The sequence below is a fragment of the Monopterus albus genome, unplaced genomic scaffold (assembly GCF_001952655.1).
Source record: "Monopterus albus unplaced genomic scaffold, M_albus_1.0 scaffold33.1, whole genome shotgun sequence".
In the NCBI taxonomy this organism is placed as follows: Eukaryota; Metazoa; Chordata; class Actinopteri; order Synbranchiformes; family Synbranchidae; genus Monopterus; species Monopterus albus.
Window position 1 is genome coordinate 1656638 of NW_018127913.1, and position 22589 is coordinate 1679226.

The following is a 22589-nucleotide window of genomic DNA, read 5'->3' on the forward strand; positions in this document are numbered from 1 at the left end:
GAATAGTCACTTTGTAGCCTGATTTTTGAGGAGCTGCCAAGATGGGTGGAACAGCTGTTCAGAATATTCAGAACAGCACAAAAACTAAATGCTTCACATGGGGCTGATTGTTCAATTAAGAAAGCCATGTCAGCAACAGCTTACAAAAACTTGTTGTTTTAATAATTTCCAGATAGAAGTTCTTTTCTATTTTATTTTATATTATTTCCTGCATTTTGTTTCCCAAAGGTCACAGAAAGTGTAACTACACTGACTATAAAGGGTTGTGGCTCACATAAAGATGCTGTATATTCTGGCTATCTGAACAATATACTGGTCATTTTGGATCCAGGTCAGGAATTTTGATCTCATCACACTTTATTTGTTCAAAAATTAACTATGGTATTACTTTTTCTGTTTGAGTAAGGCTGTGAATCTGATTTTCAGTGGTAAAATAATACATTTTTCTCTTTTTGATCCCCATGAAGGTGCCCCTGGGTGAGACAAAGGTAAGAAGAAAAATACTTCCCAGACATACCTTGTCCAGTCTTGTGACATGATACCAAATGACACCAAATTGATCAATACAAAAAGGACCACTCACTGGCCAGACTACATTGTCTCAGATTAAAGTATTTAATCTGGGCCCAGGAAACAGACTCTGTTCGTGGGAAACATCATCAACTTACTCTGTCAGTTTATTATACCAAACTGTAATGTACACATGGCCAGTTATATCTTCTCTGAATAACAAATTCCAGTAAGCACAATTTGCTAGACAGTCTAGTGTAAAAGGTTATGACTGCCTGCATGAGTTATTATAAATGCCAGTGATTCTTAAATTTCACATACACATTTCATTAAGTTCTACCTCACTTGTCCCAACAAATTGCATTTTTATTGTTGTTATTGCAGACAAAATTTCCAGCTTACAATTTCACATTGTTTGGTCAGATATGCAAGTCACTGTCAGAACAGTTAAAAGCACAACAAATACATTTTTTCTCATAAAACAAAACTGAAAATAAAGCATTTTTGGTAGCTAAGCAAATAAAAAGGAATAAAATTGTCTTTATATATATATCTATATCTATATCTATATCTATAGATAGATATATAGATATAGATATAGATATAAATATGCATTGAAATACAAAGTAATAACAAGTAAACAGCTACAGCAAAGGGTCGACAAGGCAGAGAAATCCAGCTTTGACTTATTAAGGAACTGTATAAAAACCACACTTTTATATTTAATATCACAAACTGATCATAAATTTCTCAAGACCTTCAGAATGCATCCGTATTTATGGCATCCTGATGCCTTCATGCAATGTAAAGAGAACCACTGAGGTATTTTATTTTGATCATGTCAAGCATCACACTGGACGACTGGAGAGACATGAAAGTGCATAATAGTTAAACTCATGTCTCTGTAGCAAACACAGGACTTGTTTCATTCCAAAATGCTGTTCCCTTCCTTCAAGTGCCCCTGTTCAGATTCCTGTTATCAGACAGGACTTACTGTAGGTACATGCTCTTCTCACATTTACTTCTTCCCTTGCAGGTTTTCAAATGCAATGCAAGGAAGCAGCGGGTATCCTCAATACAGTACTGTATGTGGAGGAAGGAATAGGGCAAGGGCATGTGGAAAGCAAAAATCTCAAAATCTTTGGATTGTAACATGTCCACTGTGTCTGCTTGGTGGTTATCATTCATTTCGGTTGAAAGAAAAACAATAATAGTGTTTATTTTTGCAACATAAACCCTTCACTCATTTTTTTTAACAAAAGAAAAACAACTAAAGTAAAAAGAAAGCAGTCACAGCAGCAATGATACACCACCTCTCTTCTGGTCACATGTTCACCTGGTCACCTCATCTGGTGAAAATTCTACATCTACCAATCAGCTTGTGATTCATCATTTTGTAAACACTGAAAAAAAGTACTGGATTCAGGTCATATGGGAATAAAAAATGATTGTCCAAGGACAAAATACTTGACAGTACCCACAGATTCAAACACAATAGGTTTGTAGCCTTTTTTGTAAGGATCATTCAATTATTTCACATTCAAGATACGTGCACCAGAGTGAGTGATGCATTTTGATTTATTTTAAACAGCAAATCAAGTACTGTAATGTCCCCCACAAACACAACTTATAACAACAAATAACTGCACGAAAACCTTGTTGCAATTGTGTACTGAACTGACTGATTTTTAAATGAATAAAATGTTTTTAATTGAATCAGATACATTATAAAAGCATATATAATGTGTGAAGACAAGAACATTTGTCTTTCCCATATGTCTTGAATGCAACAAAAGGAAGAGAGCAGCTCTTCATTTTATAGCCCTTTTGCAGCCATTAACTTATTGAGAAGTGATAATGCAGCTCTTCTAAAAAGAGTTTTTAAAACATTGCAAAAGTAAACCAATGCAATGATGCCAGAACATATGGCATTATATCACTGAATAGATGTGGTATAACTTCTTGTCATTTTTGTGTTTCTTTTTAATAGTAAAGGCCAACCTCTCCTATTAGTCAAATCCACACAGACCATCCTTTATTGATTACATTTAGCCGAAGTGATGCCAATACTCTCTATCAGCACCTTTTACAGTTATGTATGTAATCCTTGATGCTGTGTAGTCATATGACCGTTGAGATAGACTGGCAGTCTTTTGGCTTCCCCTTTGGTGGGGGAAAATACAGTATACACTGGTTTCTCATTAGGGTGTAGAAACATATTTTGGAGACACAATGATGCCCTGGAGGTAAAATATTCTCGCTGGTCAAGTTAAACCACAATGGGGGGCATTGGAAAATCCAGTTTCTTTTGCTAAATTGATAATGTTATACTGAAACCCAGTGAAACTGACCACAGTAAGAGGTAGCTAATATTAAAAAGCCTATTAGTACTCTTGCTGCCAACTGCAGAATATGCAATCTTGCCATGCTGAGTTATGTAGGTTAGCTAGTTAGCTTACGCTAGCTGATTTTCACCTAACCAAACAAGGCGTCATTTAGGTAAGTTAGCATGCTGATGTTCTGAGAATGCTGTGGTCATGAGTGAACAAAACACACAGTTGCTTCCATTCAAGTGTTTCTGTCCACCCATAACTCTGGTTTTCACCTATTTTAGTTGAACTCAGTCAATTTTGCCTCCAGAGCTGCTCTGCATCTGAAAAACCTTTGCATAACACAGTGTCCATGAAAACAACCCAAAAAGTGAGTTCAGTGGTAAATGATGACTATAGTCTGTAAGTCATACATCCAGCACCATGTCATAATGTGTTTCCTTCTTCCTCTTGCCACACTTATTTATAAGCACTGCATACAATGTCAACAGTATGACCCAGTAACTGGCATAGACAACAGCTCCTATGATCAGAACAATCTTTTCTGATTCAGGAAAGGGTTTTCTCGTCTGCTGGATTGTTGTGTATATAATCCCAGTGAAGAGGATGGTGAACCAAACTGATATAGGAATCAAACCAATGAAGTTCACAACTACTGTTTTCCTCCCAGAGGTCCCCCATCCAGATTTGTTGATTGTTGCTATTGCAAACATTTTGGCTGGCAACAGGCTTGACATGTACAGTACAGAGTAGAATGACATGAACACCATTACAATGTTACCTCTGAGGCAGCTGGCAAATGATGACTTGATCAGTGCCACTGCCTGCACAATGAGTAAAAACAACAGAATATTCCAGAGCCTTCCTTGGAAAAAGAGCTGGATCACAGTGGCAACAAGGAAAAATGGGAAGAAGCCTGTGATTACTGCCTCATAAGTCATCCATAGATGGTGCTTGTGGAACCACATAGAGTTATATAGCCATTCTCTGAAATATGACTTGCTCCATCGAGTCTGTTGATTAAGCCACCTCAAGTATGTAATGGGTGTCTCTGTGAGGCACTTTGATCGTGCTGTGTATTTGGTTGCATAGCCAAGGCTGAGAACTCTGTTTGTCAGATGACGGTCATCCCCGAAACTGCAGTGAGATCCCATGAAAGTCTGATTGTACCAGTCTTCCAGGAACTCATGCAGGAGGGAGTTTCGGTACATTCCTAGAGGTCCGCTAATGCACTGCACACAGCCGAAGTAGGACTGGCAAGCTCGTTCAATGTTGAAAGCCATCCAGTATCGTACACTGCTCAGAAAGGAGATCCACGACTCGTACTTGTTTAGAATCTATGAAGATTGGTAAGGAAAAAGACAAAAGAGGAGGTTTAACAGACTGAAATGTTCAGTTTGTATAAGTTCTCACTTGTAAGAAAAGGCAAAGTATTCTTAGTTTTGAAACTACCTGAACATCTCCTCCAACACCTCCCACCATAGGGTCTTCTTCTAAAACCTTCACCATCTCCACCGATGATGCTGGGTCCAGCATGGTGTCAGAGTCACACACCTGAGTGAAACCCACAAAGTAAACTGAGTTACCTGTGTTTTAGAGCCAAAAGTCTGCTGTTACAATCATGTAAAACAGCACACAGCTGGAGGATAGTAAACAGAATATTTTAACTGGAAAACTATAATTAAAGCGTGTTACATTCCAAGCCACCACATCTAATGGTAGACAAGATGGAATACATGTTGGTTGTCTCTGTGTCTCATCCTCATCTGTCTCTTTCTTTTTTTTTTAAATCAAATTAAATATTTCATAATCTGAATACTAACATAACTGGTAGATAATCCCCTGCAACAAGGTTCACACAGAGTAACTGCTTTAAACTTAATCACCACCAACTATCTTTCCTTTTTAATACTCTTAATTTTCTTCTATAAATGTTCATTTTCTTCCAGAACAAATTCAGGTGATGAAAACAGCTATCTAGCCCAATCCCTATTAACAAAATGCATCTGGTATAAACACAATCTGATAATCACAAACAGGCATGGAACACTTTCCCTCCTTTCCCAAAGTGTTGAAGGGTATACCAGCATGATTACTGGCAATGTTGCAGGGCGTTCTTTTGAAATCTCTGTTTAACAACATGTCTCTGGCAGGCTGTATCCAACTGCAGGTGTTAGACAGCACCATATCAAAGAGGGTTTATCCTCAAGTGCCCTTTTTGTTATGCAAGCTCACTGAAATCATTACAGTGTTACTAGATTAATGAGGTTTCAGATTTACTCTTTGCTTAAGATCACCACCAGCTAAATATAACAGAACAAATATGATGCAATGACAGTGGTGTTTTAGCCAATGGACCATTTGCTAGAGTTCTCAGTTCACTTTTATGCTTACGCCAGGCTTTTATATTGGTTGCAGCTTTTTCTGATAAAGTGTAACAAAGGAACCCAGATCTACAATCAAGGAAGTTTCTACATTAGAAGGGTTTCTATTTTGTTTAACAATACACTCAAATACACTAGTGCTGAAAAAGCACAGATCTACAATCAAGGAAGCTTCTACATTAGAAGGGTTTCTATTTTGTATAGTGCACTTTGCAAAAGATACATTTAATTGCGGCATAGAGTATATTAGTTTGATTATTCATGAAGGTGTGAAAGAGAAGCAGACTTTCAGTTTGTAGCTGATTTGTTAATTGGATGTATTTCAGTCAAACAATCTTTATGCATTATGAATCACAGTAATGCCAATTGTCCTTGTCTTACCTGTGTGTATATATGTGTGTACATCTACTAAGATACAGGCACAGGCACATGCCTGTGAATATCTGTTATATAAGCGTGTCTATCTGTGTAATGGACACTCATTCCTCCCCTCTTTTGTCTCTCTTTCCATTTTTGCCCCTTTTGCATCACTTTAGTCATCTCCACTATCTATCATTTCAACCTGCTACCATTCTTATATTCTCCTCATTTTCTGTAACTCTGTTTATTAATATCAATGTCAAATTCATTCAGCCTTACCTGAACGTAGTCCACACTCCTCCCGAGTGCTTTGAAAGCTGTATACATGACCTCTCTCTTTCCTCCCCACTTCTGCATGATGCACACACACTTGTTGTTCAGCACCAGCCTGGAAACCTGCTGAAGGCTCTCAGCGTAGCTCTCATCTGTCTCCTCAGATCCTCTGTTATGATAATTACTCCGCCACACGTAGGTGGCCGATTTGTCCCATCCCATCACCTCTTTAAAAATCTCCATCATGTACAAGTCATCATCTGAGTTCCCATCAATCACCATGATCACTTTGATCCCTGGGTATGTCAGCCTCTTCACTGACACCAGGCATTTCCTCAGGTAGTTTGGGTCCTCTTGATATGCTGCGATGCATAATGCCAATGACTTATTGAGTTTGATCGGTGTCTCTAAGGAGCGCCGCATGTTTCTGTGTTCTAGGAGTGCAAAGAGGCTCTGGATAATGAGGTGCACAACTAGTATGGCTCCATACAGGCCAAAGGATAGGTAATTGTGGGCTGTGGTGATGAACTGGTAGCCCATGATGTAGGCCGTGGAGATGCCTACCAGGAGGGACACACCAAACATGGTGGTCCCAAATATCCGCAGAAAGGTAAGAACTCTTTGACACCTCATCTAGGGAAGAAAAGAAAAGATTGAATTATTGATTGTGATGCAAAGGTTTCAGTGATTGTAGTATGTTAATTAAAATCCTGATGCCATGAGCAGATAGTGAAACCTTAGTCTGATATGCTCCATTTTCACTCGAACTAAACAGAGGAAACTGACCTCCTGCAATAATCATATGATTTTATAGAACATGTGCTGGCGAAATGTTTATGTTCACAATAATTTAAGTATCGTACTTAAACTACATTGATTTTGTTAACTGCATAGTTAATAGCAAGATTTCAAGTATGGCAAATACTTATTTACAATTTTTGGCCGTACACTTCTATAACAAACACACAACCTTGTTTTATTACAACAAACTCAGGTAGAATCTGTTTTGTTTTTTTTTATCCCTCCCCCTCCACAAGTTCCCTGTCTAAATGTCAGACAGCTGTGAGTAGCTGATTGTTCCAAATCTGCTTTACAGAGGGAGGGTGCACAAGACTTCTTGACCTAATTAACTAACAAGATGGCTGACCTTGCTGAACAGCCAAACTTCAATGGGAGAAACAATTATGACATTTTCTTCCTGAAATATTGTAAAGACAGCTCTGCAGAACATTGTCAGGCAAGTACCAACAATAGAACAAACTGTCTAAAAGATTTTTCTGTGTGTTTTCACAAACATCCCTTGTTTGTGTGTCAACATTCTGAATGACAATCTTTAATGAACATGGGTCCTGCTGCACAAAATCCTCTGCTCAAAATCTTAAAGTTTGTTTCTTTCCAGCTCTTGTTATGTTGCTACCGCCATCTGTTTGGCAGACCAGCGCAGACCCACTCAGCGTGGCTCAGCTCAGCGCAGGGTGGACCACCCTGTGATGTCATCTGTTTATATCTCCGTGGGAAGAAGAAGACAAGAGCTTTTTGACTTTCTAATGCTGCATGTGTACTTTCTCTCTGAAACTCCCAAAGAAAGAATACAAATACAAATACACAGCGAAGAGGGGGAGCATGTGCCATTACAGGTTTTACATAGCATAGATGAATGAAGGCTTGACCCTTTGACTTTATGAAAGTTAAAGTGTGCTTCTATTGGTTAACCGGGTTAGTGAGGCGCCCCCTTGTGGGAAGTCCTTTAACATTTTCTACTGCAATCTAACCCTTACCATTCCTGTAAATTTAGACTAAAAGAATGTGTAAATGTGTAAATGAGTAATGGCAGATTTAGGAGCACACCCAGGAGAAAAAGAGGCAGATGAATATAAAGCTAAGAGAGACTACAGGAAAAGTGAAAAATCGGAGTGAGGCTAAACTAAGAGACAGAGAAACATGCACACCCCGTGGTTCAGATGTAATCTAGGTCTAGGTCATTTCATTAGGCTGAGAAAGCTAAAGCCAGTGTAGCTGGCCTCCTCTAGCACATGGCAAGGCTTTTAACATCAGATGCTCATTTACATCTGCGTGGCTGTGGCTCATGAGGTAGGGCAGTCATCTCCTGACCAGCAAGTTGGTGGTTCGACTCCCGGTCTCCCTGCATGCTTAAGTGTCCCTGAGCAAGACACTGAACCCCGAATTGCTCCCGGTGGCTTGACTGGTGCATGGCAGCCTGTCGTCATCGGTGTGTGAATGGTGTATGATCTTCTGTAAAGCGCTTTGGCCGGTGCAACACACTGTGAGAAAGCGCTATATAAAATACAGTCCATTTTACAAGACCCCCGACACACATGCAAAACACACATACATAAATGCACTTGTAAAAATATTTTATATTGGTGCAGGGGGTTGTAAGTGTCTGTAAAAACATATTTTTAAATATATTAAGCTGAGAGTGCTTTTCACCTTAGACCTCCTTATGTTTGTGTGTGTATGTGTATAATGTTTTACAGTTTTATGAATTTGTGCAGAATAAATTCGTTCACCTTATTCATCAACTTTGAATTAACTCAGCCACTGTTTAGGAGCCAAAATGTGCCTTCAAAATATACTGCATGTACCTAATGGTTTACTGTGTAGTTTATATTCTTAAAATCTTTAGCATTTTGACAGAAATCAATTATTTGATAAGATTAGATATGGTACTTTGATGACAGCTCACATTCACACCAGGAATTTACAGCTTCCAATTCACCTTTTAGTCTGGGAGGAAACCAGAAAACCACTGCTTACACATAGAGAACAGGTCATATTCTACAGAATTCAACCAGTGCAAAAATACAGACACTGACACTTGCTGGGATGCTTTGCTGTTCACAGTGTCTCATATACCGTTTTGGGCAAGTCGCCCAGTGCAAAGGTCAGACCAACAATTAGGTCAGACTGCCTAAGCTGGAACTACAAACTGAAATTCAGTCATGATGGCCTTCCAGACTTGGCCCCAGCCCATTACAGATATAACCTCTAATCAGAGGAACATCTGTGATAGATGGCTCGTGACATGTGGATGATTTCACTTTGGAGAAGTGTGTACACGGATTTACGCACATCGATGTAATACATGTATCTTTAGCACATGTGGATGATTTCACTCTGGTTTTGTGTTTGTTTTTGTATCTTAGCACCTGTGACTGATAGAATTCAGATACTGTCTCCTGTTTATTGTTTTGTGTGTGTGTGTGTGTGTGTGTGTGTGTTTCCCACCCTATGGTGAACTTGGGTTGGATGCTCTAGTCACGTCACTCTGACGTTATTAACAGTCCCTTGAGTAGAACTCCCTGTTTCAGAGATAATATTTCAGTAATGTTGACTTACTGAAAGGCTTGCATGGACTGAGAATTAGATGGTGTAAATCTCAATGGACAGATGAATTGATGAATGAAAAGTTGTCTCATTTTACATATGTCTACGTCCCGTTATAAAAAATGGGGAGGTCGGGCCTTTGCCGTGTACGGCCCGGTGTTGTGGAACGCTCTGCCATTAGATTTACGCTCCATAACTGAATTAGTTCCGTTTAAATCGGCACTGAAAACATATTTTTTTAAACAAGCTTTTTACTGGATATAGACATTTTAGACCAGATGGCGTGTAAAAGGTCTGAACAGGACTTTTTTTTTTTTTCCTGATGTAGCACCTAGTGCTCTTTGAGCTGGTAGGTGCTTTATAAATAAATTTTATTATTATTATTATTATTATATGTAAGTTGATCATTAGAGGAGTGACTCTTTGCCTTCCCTCTACAGTAAGTTCCCTATATTATGCTTATAATGTTAAGAAATTGTAATGTTTGCCATATTCATCTCTTCGTTTAGCAAGTTTGCATGCAAAAATATGACATTTAGTACTAAAGCAAAAGCACAGCTTTGACTTTGGGTGTCACTAAATGAAAGGTCAGGGGATCACCAACACCCTGTTTCCACTGTTGGAACCTAACCAGTGGTGCACCCCATGCTTCCCACAACCGTCACCCAGCATAGCCTCACAGGCTGATGTGGACCTTCCTGCTTTGCTTTTCCACAGTTTTCCCCTATGTTGAAATCTGTTTAGAGGAGGGCAGGGCGACAATCCCACGCATGACACACACACAGACACACAGCTAAGTCAAGTCTCATTATGCTCCTTAGTGCAACAAAATCAGCCAGTAACAGAGGCTGTATGAGCAGTTGATCAAACAGCTATTGAAGAAGCAGAACACAAACTTGCAGAAATGTGACGCTGTCGCTACTTTGCTCACAGTCCACTGACTGAAGTCCCCGTTTTACATCTAAACCAAAGAGTGAAGTCCTTATAATTTACCTCTAAACCAGTGAGTGTGTTTACACACCGTAATGATAATAGCTGAGGTGTGAAGAAGCTGATACTTAACCAATCACGGCTGACAGCTCTGTGAACACCTACCCCCATCCCCCTCACCTTCTTGGAACTTGCTTTTAGTACTACCTCCTGAGGGCTGCCAAACTTCTGCTCCCTGAACACACCTCCAAATTGAATTGAGAACAGACAAATGCAGAACTCATAATAAGTGTTACATGACTTGACACCTTCAGGTTCATATGATGGAAAAAACACCTCAAAATTATTTGCTCTACTACTGCCTCTGAAATGAGTATGTTAGGTATTTTTAGTCAGATAGATATTGGATAGATACTTTATGTATTAGAAATGTTTAGTGGAGATAGGATGTCTAGTTAGACTGTTAAATGCTTAGTCATGCTTATGAGTTTCTACAGGGTACATCTGGTCAAGGATAACTAGAGAGAAGAGTTGATGACTGTCAGCAGACAGGGTGTTTAATATTATTATGATGACGTGTATAACTGTAGCCTTAGCCATAATATGTTCTTATGTTTAATGTCACGACATGTTACTAGAGGTCGTGAGAATGTTTTTAGTTACACACCACTTAATCAACAGACACACACACATTGATTTGCTTCATGTTTTGACTACTGCTATGACCAGCTGCAAAGCTGGTAACAGAGACATCTCGGTTGACGTTTCTGTGTAGTATGGGGCTAGCCCAACCGAGGGGATATAATGTATAGGCCTGTTGGGTTCAGGGTCTTTCATCTTACATCTGCCTGCGTGCAGTTTGGAGGTGCAAGATACCTGAGCGTGTAATGTTAATTTTACCTGTGATCCTTTGAATAAATCAGCACTGTTTTGAAGTTACTTGGACTGTCTCGTCTCTCAGAGTTAGCAATGGTAAGAAGAACCATATCCTACAAGTACTATGCCAGCAAGGCATATTTGCTTTTAGAAATGGGACTATATTGCTTTTTCAGTGCTTGGGGTCAGGGTTAGGCATTTAGTTTTGATGGTTATGTTAGGGTAAGGGGCTAGGGAATGCATTATGTCAATGAATGTCCTCACAAATATAAAAGTATGTGTGTGGGGGGGGTGTATGGAATTACTTTGTTGTCGGGATGTAAATTTGTTTACACAGTCACACCCTTATGGTGACAAAAAGCCAGTCGCCATAAGGATGGCATCAATCCTTACATTTTAGATTGATGGCTTGGTTTAAGGTTAGGGTGAGGTTAAGGGTCAGGTAAAGGTTGTGTGTGTGTTGGTTATGGTTAGGTGTTAGGGTAAGTCTCTAGGAAATGAGTGTAAACAGTGTAATGTCCCCTGAAGTAACACAACATGTTTGTGTGTGTGTGTGTGTGTGTGTGTGTGTGTGTGTGTGTGTGTGTGTGTGTGTGTGGTCAGTGTTTGCATGTGCACACTGGAAGAGTGTGAGAGTGTATGTGCACTGCAGGGAGGATAAGATAGTTTGACTGCATTCACAGCAGAGCAGTCGAAGCCTTGTCAGCAGGTCCCAGTCCCAAGACCTATGATAGAACATAAAATTTAACAAGGCTCACCAGGCTGTGTGTGTGTGTGTGTGTGTGTGTGTGTGTGTGTGTGTGTGTGTATGTGTGTGTGTGTGTCCTTATACAGTAAATACTTTGTCTGTATGTGGCTTAGTGTGTGTGTCTGTGTGATCACTGTGCTGTGCACAGGCAGTATAAATCTGAAGCAGAGTCAGATAAGACAGCTTGTTGTTCTGTGCGGAGCTGAGATAACATTAAGTGTACATCTTTATGTTATTGTGACTCAGCAGTCACTCGGTGGAAGTGTAACATTCACAGGTCAGAAGCTCTGGCTGAATGGGTTTATTCACACATCAGACTTTAATGTTACTCTGAAGAGTAAGCCAGTTCACATCGGGAACTGCAATACTCTGAGCATGAAAGGCTCTAAATCAATAAATCATACATTTAATATCATTAAATAAATTAACAGCATCACTACAATTCTACAGTAGATTGATGCTAATGAAAAGCGCACCCATCCATCTACTAGCTATATAGTTTATCCTGCAGATAGTCCAGGGGGATGAAACCAATCGCATTTCACACTGGGCGAGAGCCGGGGCGCACTCTGGACAGGTCGTCAATCTATCACAGGGGTGACACACAGAGACAACCACACTTGCAGGTGATATTAAATAAATAGAATAATTTAATAATATTTATATTTTTTAAATCACATGATGTTCTGCTACCATGTGAAAAAATGGAGAGATACAGCACATTAAGTTGGAACCCAAACAAGCAATTCATGCAGTGAACATGTGTGTATGTGTGTCCATTTGTTTTTTGGTGTGTTCATGCAGTAGTTCTGGGAGTGTGTGTGTGTGTGTGTGTGTGTGTGTGTGTGTGTGTGTGTGCGTGTGTGTTCCATGTTCCTAAACAGATGATAAGACATAGGAGAGGGGGTGGCTCAGAAAAACCTGAGAGTTGGCTGCTAATTTAAGCCAGATATACTGGACACTGTTGAAGGTGGCTCATTACCTTCCACTTCTTTTTATGCTGCTTTCTATCATCTTATCTGCTGAATTCATGATCCAGTCTACATTAGTTTTATTTGCCAAGAGTTAATTAAAAATGCTCACATAAGGCTGAAAGGATTTTGTGAATGTAAAGGAAGAGATGCAAAAATATACTGTATAGATGATACATTTCATAAATGGATATGAAATCAACAGCTGTTACTCAGTTACATCATAAATGTACTCATATTGCTGCAGTGAAATGGATTCTTTCAGACAATTTGCTCTATAAACTATAGAGGAAACAGTTTAGTCTGAATGAAATGAAAGGTCAGATGAGGTTTCAAAGACTACAAGGAAGTCTCTGACTCTGCTCTTCCCCTCCCGCTCATAAACCGATGTGGTCATAGTCTGCTGTTGTTGTGGGAGCACTGTCATTAAAAGAACCAGAGCAAAACAGTAACACCACCCACTGAACTTCTCTGTACACGATTGGAATCAGGTGGACAGGGATGCAGTGGGGAAAGGCACAAGATGACTTGTGATGACATTCACATTTATTTCACCCTCAGCTGTCTCTTGAGGTCCTCACCATCACCATGTGTGTGAAGGCTCTAACTGGAAAAGTAGCAAATGTTGAATAGTATTTTGTACAACTCTAACTCTTGGTTTCCTCATTGTGTGGGTCATCTTATTTCTTACCACAACAGTAATAATTTAGTTTTATTCAAATTAAAAATGAAGGTGGACAGTGAAGTAGCTATTCATAAATTAAGAAGACAGCGAGCTACTCTAAACCCATTCCTGTTTTTGAAGCCAAGCTATCCTGTTTGGTATTTTGGCATGTTTTCTCACTTTGACTCATCCCTGGGTTTCGTTTTTTGTGAATGAGAATAAGGAAACTACACCAAACTATAGAGAGTGTGTGAGAGAAAAATGGAGAGAGGAAAAAAAGAAAGGGGTGGAGAATGACCGTATTCAGTAAGAGATAAAGAGAGTGAGCTGGAAGAAGCTGATTGTGAAAGAAGCAGACAGGGAAAGATGGAACACATCAAAAGACTGAGGGAGAGAGAGAGTGGAGGCATAGTGGCTCAGTTCTGTGCCAGTGGAGGCACTGGAGTGACACCACTGTGGCAGACAAACTTACAGAGGCACACTCCCTTTTTCTGACCTGGCAGTTGGCATTGTAACCCTTCATAGTATATTTGGTTTCTCCTGCTTCTAAAAACCCTGAGATCTCTGCCACAAAAAGTATAAGAATGTTTCTGATTTGACTAATCCAGCTTGTTCTTCCTTGTCATCCACTGATCCAACACTTTCCCTATTTGGCAACAGAATGTTATCAGCTGTGGTCTAGAATAACTGGCTTCCTCCCTGCATGGTAAAGGAAAAAAGCCTATTCATAGTACTCTATATTATCATGGCTAACTAAGGCTAAGAGATAACAGACTCCCAATCAGCCTGAAAGAAGGAATGAAAGGAAATGACTGTGATTCAGGCTTTGAACTGTGAACCTTTTGTCATTAGAGATCTACCACAAGGTAACCTGTACCCCAAATGGCATCATCAGTATCATAAAATGGAACAGTCAGGGAGTCAACTAAATCTGCTGTCCAGTTACCCAAACTGGCATCGCTCCTCCCTGTGACATTCTGTCTGACTCAGTATGAGGTAGTGGGAATCAAACTCTCACTGACATCCAAATGTTCATTTTTACTGGCTGACTGCAGAGCTGCTTCAATGCTACTTTACCAAGGGAACCTGGAAAACAAACTGGGCATTAATAAAGAATAGATGAGGTAGGTGGTGGTATTTTCAGTGCTTGGGAGAAACTGCACTTCAGCAGTTCTACCCTGACACCTCCAAGACCCAATTTGCTGTGAGCAGTGATGGCTTGTGATATTTGCTGTAACACCAGTCATGGATTTGCTTCCTCTCTTAACTAGTAACCTGCTCTGTGCAGTGTTGAAGAACATCCTGTAGCACTGATGAGTCTGTAGTAAACTGTACTTCTGTGTCACTCAGTGAGAAATGCAAAACAGGAGCAATTCTGCCTTTTAGTACTGTTGTCATTGTTTTGCTATCACCATCTATATTATTTGGTTACTTTCATGGACTACCCACACTGCTGCGCATAAGAATTAAGTCTTTGTTGCAGTGCTTTATATTTCACTAACAGGTACCAGAGATGTAGAGATGTATCAGTTTCCCTACTGAGCCTCACACTCAGCAGAGGAACTCCTTCGGGGCCTGAGATTAAGGACAGTATGTTGGCATGTGCACAGAAGGTCCATATACTGATTATGAAAAGAACATATGGTCTGCATCTGTCATCTGAAATTTATACTTGTATTCAGAGGTGGAAGAAGTATTCAGATCCTTTACTTAGACAAAAGTAGCAAAACAACAGTGTAAAAAAAATACTACGTCACAAGTAAAAGTCTTGTATTCAAAATGTTCATAAGCTGGTTCTGAAAAGTAACTAGTAACTGAAGTTATCAAATAAATGTAATGGATTAAAAAGTACAATATTTACCTCTAAAATGTCAAAGTATGAAGTAACAGAAAATGAAAACACTCAAGTAAAGTACAGATACATCACAATTGTACATAAGTACACTACTTGGATAAATGTACTTAGTTACCTTCCACTACTGCTTGTAGTAAATAAGAGCCATTAATACCAATTTGTGTGATCGTGGCTGAGGTAGTAATCCTGAGGTACTGGATCAACTATGTTGCAGAGGAGCAGCTAACATGAAAACGTATGACTCTGCTGATGCTTCCAACATCACTGATACAGTGAGTATGTTATCACTGACTGTATGCTTCACAGGTGGGTATCAATATACACTGAGTGAGTATTAAATGCATCATGGAAAGATTACTCAGATCACTCGGAAGTAGATTCTGTGTGTAGGATCATGGAAGCTCTGAAGTACATCACAGATCCTAGTCCAGAGTGCTTAGACATCCAACCCACAAATGGGCAGTGCTTTTATGGTTCTACATGAGCAGACTGAAAAATCAGAGTAGGTGAATGCAAGAAGACAGTGTGGCAGATGTTCAGCTCTCGTTTGTGTATATGGTGTGTGGTGGGTGTGTGGGAACGTGATAACACCAACAATAGGTACAGTGTGTCTATGGCACGCTACAAGTTATGATTTGGTCTAAGGTTAGGACTAGATGAACTGCTGAAGCAAACACAGAGACACTCAGACATTATAAACAGTTACTAAAGTTGTCTCTAAAAGATGCTATTCATATGCTACCTTCATATTAGCGCGCCAACCATGAGGCACGTTGAACGTGTCCATTTCCAGCCATCCCATTGGCTCACACATTTCAAAGAACGATGTATTACATGAGACGTCATCAGTTTAGTTTATTCTTTGGCTATAATAACTCTTCCAGCCCGCTGTATGTGAGGTTTTATGTCAGAAGAATAATCGGGGCAAATGTATTCCACATTTCCAGAGCTGGCACAGCTGGATGTGGAGAAATGCAGATGTTGGTGATAGAGCAAACTAAATTGTTTTCAGACATATATATTTAATCTTAATGTAATTACATTTTAAATATAGTAGCTAAAGTGGAGAAAACAGCGTGGTCGGACACACCAGAGAGAGAGAGAGAGAGAACTAGTTAGGTGACAGCTGGCATGCCCCTTAAGTTTGCTGATTTTAAATATCGGATAACAGCCATATGATTTAAAATTGTGAAAGAAATCTTATGTATTATAAGCAGTTTGGAATATTAACATGCCCATAATTCTGATTTGAATGCAATAAATAAGCGTCCAAAGCACTTCTTCATATGAATGAGCGGCTTTTTGAGGAAACGTTTAGCACTGTCTGTCATCAGGGCGCAGGGCCACCAAACCAAATGATCTCTGGACGCTTACCTTGGAGCAGCCGTAGTCCTCTGGGTCCTCCTTGACAAAGGATGCGGTCACCTCTGATAATGTTCCACAGGGTTTAGAAAAAGTCTTGACAAACTTTGAAAGGACACTTGTGGAGTCGCAAGTCTCATAAATCCGCCCGAAATATTCCTCATTAATGAAAGAGAGTGGTTCACGCTCCTCTAGATTTGCTTAGTTGAGGGCTCAAAAATGACTCACGACTGCTTGTCTTTAGTTTGTCGTATATCTGCAGTCCTTAACAATGCACCACATGCATCTTTGGCGCACAAACACAGACATCATGTCAGTCAACTTTGGCATGATTCATATAAACGCTTATAAATAAAAAGTAGACTATGTCAAAATGATAAATATTGTTCCCCACAAATGTCTGACAATTTCATTCTTCTTTTGAAAGTTTTAAAAAGTTACAAAAATTCATCAGCTTTGGCAGCGTCAATCGCAGTCAGAAAAAAAAGGATTTCCAGCATTGGCTCTAATAATCAGTCAGATAGTTTGTTTTCTATCTCTCTCTCCTGAGGGCCATGGAGATAAGGCTTTCTGTAGGTTCCCAAAGCATCCAGACTTCACAGGGCACAGAGAAGTGGCCAAAAGGCTCTTTGTCGCTGTTTCAGCTGTCTAATTCCATCCAGATGGCTGTGTGTGGAGCCTCCTTTATGGCTGTTGTGGCTCCCAAACCCCTTTAACCAGGCTACAACAGATTGGCGTGTTGTTTTAATGAGAGGGGAAGGTTTGGGGGGTATAAGGAGGAGCAAAGGAGATGGGGGTGTGAGAGGGAGAGGGGGAGAAAGAGAGAGGGAGACTCATCCCAAGTCATTCAGACTTCTGAGGTAGCGACACTGAGAGACAGTCACTACTTGACCGCCCTCAGCGCAGCGCATGGCATGGGCATGTTTCTGAAAGGCAATTAAACCTACGCGATTTACCTTTATGTGCCCCTATACATAGTGTGTACATTCCACAGCTACAAGCTTAGTGATTTTAAATTGAGCTTGTGGGCATAATGATGCGAATTCATAAAGTTAGACAACGTTACGCACTAAGCGGATGGCAGGAGGCAGAATAAGAGTCCATAGACTTAGATGTGCGCTCATGTGCACGTGTTGCAGCTGGGATGTTGTGGAATTTCATTCACTAGAGCACAGTTTCTAACTTTGACCAGCAGGCAGTGCTGTGTAACGCAGAACTGGGAATCAGGGGCCTGTTCGGTAGCTCTTTGATAGCAGATCTAAAGGAACTATCCAACATAAATCATGTTACTCCCGCGACCCTGAGGTGCAAAGTGTTTGATTACTCATCACAGCAAGATCATCTAATAATAACTGTCACACAACATAGACACAAGCGACCAGGAGAACTGTAAAGTTCTAACCCAGATCATTTTAATGAAAACAAAACGTTCTTTAGATATTCATTGTTTTCTTATTCATTTATTGCATTTTCTCATCAAAAGCCATTCATTATATTTACATACGACTATAACAACAAAGTAGCTGCTGTGTCAAAACGACCACATAACCCTGGTGTGGACACCCTAACAAAAACTGAAAATTATAAGCTGCTACTGAACCTACTGCTGTACAGTAAATTCTAAGCTATATTTCTATTATTCACCATGTGGCCTATAGGGTTGGTGTGACATTACAATTCAAAGTGCACAATTCAGCAGTGCAGCGTTTCTGCTGCAGTTCGAAGCATATTGATTTCTATGGTTTTAACTCTTTGTTTCTGAACATTTCATCTACACTTTAACAATTCTAACGTTGTTATTCCCAGAGCGGAACAGAAAATGAATCCACCTTCCTGTCGTTACTGGGCTCACTGGGAGCTGTAGTCCTGAGTCCATTCTGCTGCTCTGGCGCTGCTCGCTGCTGTCTGCGCTGTTAGTGCTGCTGTTTGAGGCAAAATGATTTTTATGATTTGAGCTTCTTTCCTCTGAGCGTTTTAGATACACGTTAGCATTTTTAAAGATTTGTTATTCACGTAAAGCGAGTCACCAATAGTTCGCTGCTGCCGCCGCGGTGTGTATTGATTATGAAGAGCATATAAGTGGCAAGCTGCTTTGTGGAGCAGTGGGACCTTGGTGGACGGAGGAGGGGGGGCAGACGTGAGAGACACCACGGATGCACAGTGGGCCATGCGTGGCTGATTGTCATGACACAGCAGTATCTCTCTGCCTCCTGCTCTCTCTCTCTCTCCTTCTCTCTGGTGGGTCCAACCCCCACCCCCATCGATCGCCAGCAGCCTATTTTGTGTGGTGGCCTATTGGGTGAAGTCTCCTTTATCCTTATGGCCACTCCACCTTATTTAAACCAGCTAATCAACTATGTAATGTTAAGATTTTCGTGATTTGTAGTTATAAATACAAAAATCTTGATTTGATTTAAGGAAGTTCTCACTAAATCATATTGCTCATAGTGATGTAATATTTTGTAGTAACTTGAATATTTTCCAAAAATCTAAACTTACCTGATGAGCATCCCTATAGTAAAACATTATGTCGAGAGCATAAACGTATATGAGTCAAAGTAATGTATAGAAATGGGGGTCTTATGGTAGGAAACCCCCAGTAGACCTGGATTGTTTATAGTATAGGGCAGTAAAAACATCATTTCCAAGTTCTAGTGAGTCTGTGCTTCACAGTGAGCAACATTATTGTCACATGGACCATATATCATTTGGGGTTTGGTTTTTAAAATTTGTACAGGATATTTTGCTAAAGTATTTATTTAAACATGTACTGTAAATGTGCAAGCACTTGCAGAGCTAAAGGCCTCCTGGAACTGGTTTTTGCACCACATGAGCACCACTTCTTAAGCTGGGAGACCTCCTTTCATGCTTGTTTGGATAACAACAGGACATTTTACTCAAAAAACAGCAAGGGCTGATGGGAGCAAATTTGAACATATTAACACCAAAGAAACCATGGTGCTGTGGGTTCCATGTTATTGTCAGCGGCAAATTGGAACAATATCCATCATATGGTGTAGGATAAGAATTTAAAGCCACTTTTGTCTTTTTATTAAATTTCTACTGAGCCAACAGACTGCACTATAAACCTAGTACATGATCAGGAAGTTCATATGGAAATGCATGTTCTACATGTACAGTATGTTCTATGTCTGCTACTGTGAGGCCCTACAGGCAGGAAACAGCAGCAGAGCGCTGGGGAACATATGGAGCAATTATCCTGGAAGGGATAGTTAGCTATGAGCCTGTGTTTCTCAAACCATGTCACCCTGTCAATCTCAGGATTGTTTGGCTTTTGCCTTGTCCTATATAGCAGCCTGACACTGAGCACAAATCTCTTGAATAGTTATGCAGCCACTCGTGCACTTCAACATTAGAGCAGCAAGGTTATGTGCAAAATATAATCAAACTTATTCAGATCCCTGGATTAACTGAGCAACTTCTCCAAAGGGTGAAGATTTAACAAGTTATACTCTTCCCACGTGCACGGCTGTCAGTGGCTGTGGCAGAAGTGCTGCTCCACAACATGTTCAGATCTTAGGAAATAAGATGAAAACATTCATCACCTTTAGCTGTCTTTGTCAGTGTGACTGCAGTTACATTAGCTTACCTGCAAGTGTAAGATGAAAGATTGCAGGTGTGTTATGTTGTTGAAAAGATTGCAGCCAGTGTTTGGCTGTTACCTTAATATGTGATGTACTGATTTACTCATATTGTAGGAACCTCTTTGAAGTTTAGTTCTTAAGTAACATGTCCCATACTTGTAGACGACAGTAGTAATGGAGAAGCCCATTTGTTTTTCTTATTACTATATGAAACTTTAATGTACTGTATCTATTTCAGCCATATCTTTTAGTATTTCTACCGTATAGTAATCCCATTTAGCTATGCATTTAACTCTTTAGCCATTATTTAGCAAAATAGTTCAACTATTTTTCCATTAATCTTAGCTAACTATTTAAACCGTTTATCAATACTAAACTGTTATCTACAACACAATTATTTCAGTGTTTAATCTGTTATTTACTTAACAATTTAAAGTGATTATTCATTACATTTAGCTAATTATTTCAACCACTTTTACATTTATTTTGTCTCACTGCACTTTCAGTCACAATACCTCAGTTATTGCAGTTGCACATATAAAGTAAATGAATGTGTATATATATCTTTAATCAAATTGTAATTTTTATTTTTGTAATTTTTTTCAAGTACTGTACCTCTTGCAACTTCAAAAGTACACCTTGGAATATAAGTATCCCACTCCTGTAGTTTCCTCCTCAATTCATTTCCTGCTATGTTTTCTTTCTTTTTTCCATATATCCATCCATTAGCTATAACATTTATCCTTATGGTTACAGGGGTACTTCACTTGATCCTAGCTGACACTAAGTGAGAGGTGGGATACACTGTGGACATGTCTTTGGACTGTCGGAGGAAGCCAGAGTACCCTGAGGAAACCCAGGCAGGCACAGAGAAACTCCACACAGAAAAGCCCAAGTCGGGCAGCAGATTTGAACCCAGAACCTTTTTGCTCTGACGCAACAGCGCTAATCACCGTGTGGCCTCCTAACTTTGTTGTAGAAGGCCCAAAGGCTGTCACTGGAAAGTTTTCAACACATAATTTCATTCATCTCAAATGTTGCCATGACTTTTCTCGAATGTCATCAAACTGCAATATAAATAGATCATATTTATCCAGATCAGATTTGTTTGTTACTTTAGCATATTGCATCATTTATTATGGGGTATCAGCTTGGCCGTTCAGAAATTCTGCATTTTTGATGTTGAAAGTGTAAACAGTAGGCTTGGGTTTAAACTGGATCAATTTTTTAAAGTCTTCAAGTCTATGAATTTAAAGAAGTTGGAAATGATTGCATTCTAGTTGAATGGCTAGGCTATATATATTAGAGCTTGGTGTAGTTTAGCTACAATCACAAGTCAGCAGCATCTCAAGACATGGTTGTAGAGCATGCTGTGCAGTTTCTAGACAGCTCAATCAGAAAACCACCAAAAACAGCATGGGCCAGATACACACCACTGTAGATTCATGACTAAAACTGCACTAAGAGAGAAGTAAGCCTACGCAGGTTTCATCAGATTGTATGTCCAGTTCTCTTTCTCTGTTCTAAATCTGAATGGTCATGAAATTGGGTGCACACGCACAAGCTTTTTTCCACTCCCACTTTTAACCATAAATACATAGATATGAACCCACCCCTAATCAATCATTTGCATAGAAAAAACATCCAGAGAAGGACCAGCACCTCCAGCAGCATCTACAGCAGGGATGTGTGTGCATCCATGCTCATTTTGTTAATTTTATCATAAGGAAAAATGATTCAAGCGCCTGTGCAAGTAGCAAAAAGGCTGTACTTGACCTCCTCATTAAAGTAGAGGTGTGTTTTGGGCAAAACATGCAGTTATCTGATCAGTGTGTAACCTCATATCCCCTTTAAGAGACATGTGAGTTTGAACGTTTTGTGGATTGCTTGCATACTGGCGGATTTGCCAGGTAGGAAGTCAGTAAGATTTTCCACTGAGGAAACACTGTCTGACATGTTTGTTTATATACCAGCATGTAAGAGCAACATTTGTCAGCTAATTAGTTTAATTTCTTGTGGTCATAAGTCAATTTTATATATATGATCACAAATCAAAATGGGATTTATTATAAGTGCATATATATTGATGACAACACCCAATGAACACACTGTCATCTTTTTAAGTTTTGCATGTCTTGCACAGCGCGTCCCATGGTATAACAAGCACAGTGCAAGGTCAAAGCGCCCATTAAGTAGCAATGATGATTTGACTGTTGACCACAGACCTGCTATTTGCTGGTCAAAGGCGCAGTCACTTTGTGCGCCCTCATATTACCAACATGCCCAAAATTTACCTCGACGCACCCTGTTTTCCTTCCTGCCAATGCGAAGTCAACAGACTTCTGCTTGGTTAAAAGGCAATGTGATGTGCAT

General features: G+C 39.8%; 1 protein-coding gene across 1 annotated transcript; it reads right to left on the reverse strand.

Moving 5' to 3' along the window:
* Nucleotides 1–1171: 1171 nt before the first annotated feature.
* has2 (hyaluronan synthase 2) lies at nucleotides 1172–17307 on the reverse strand. Its single transcript, XM_020597193.1, has 4 exons — nucleotides 16624–17307; nucleotides 5864–6490; nucleotides 4293–4394; nucleotides 1172–4177 (listed from the first exon to the last, which is right to left on the reverse strand). Exons 2-4 carry the CDS (start codon nucleotides 6488–6490, stop codon nucleotides 3248–3250), a joined length of 1659 nt encoding a protein of 552 aa, XP_020452849.1. The 5' UTR covers nucleotides 16624–17307; the 3' UTR covers nucleotides 1172–3247.
* Between the last annotated feature and the right edge of the window lie 5282 nt (nucleotides 17308–22589).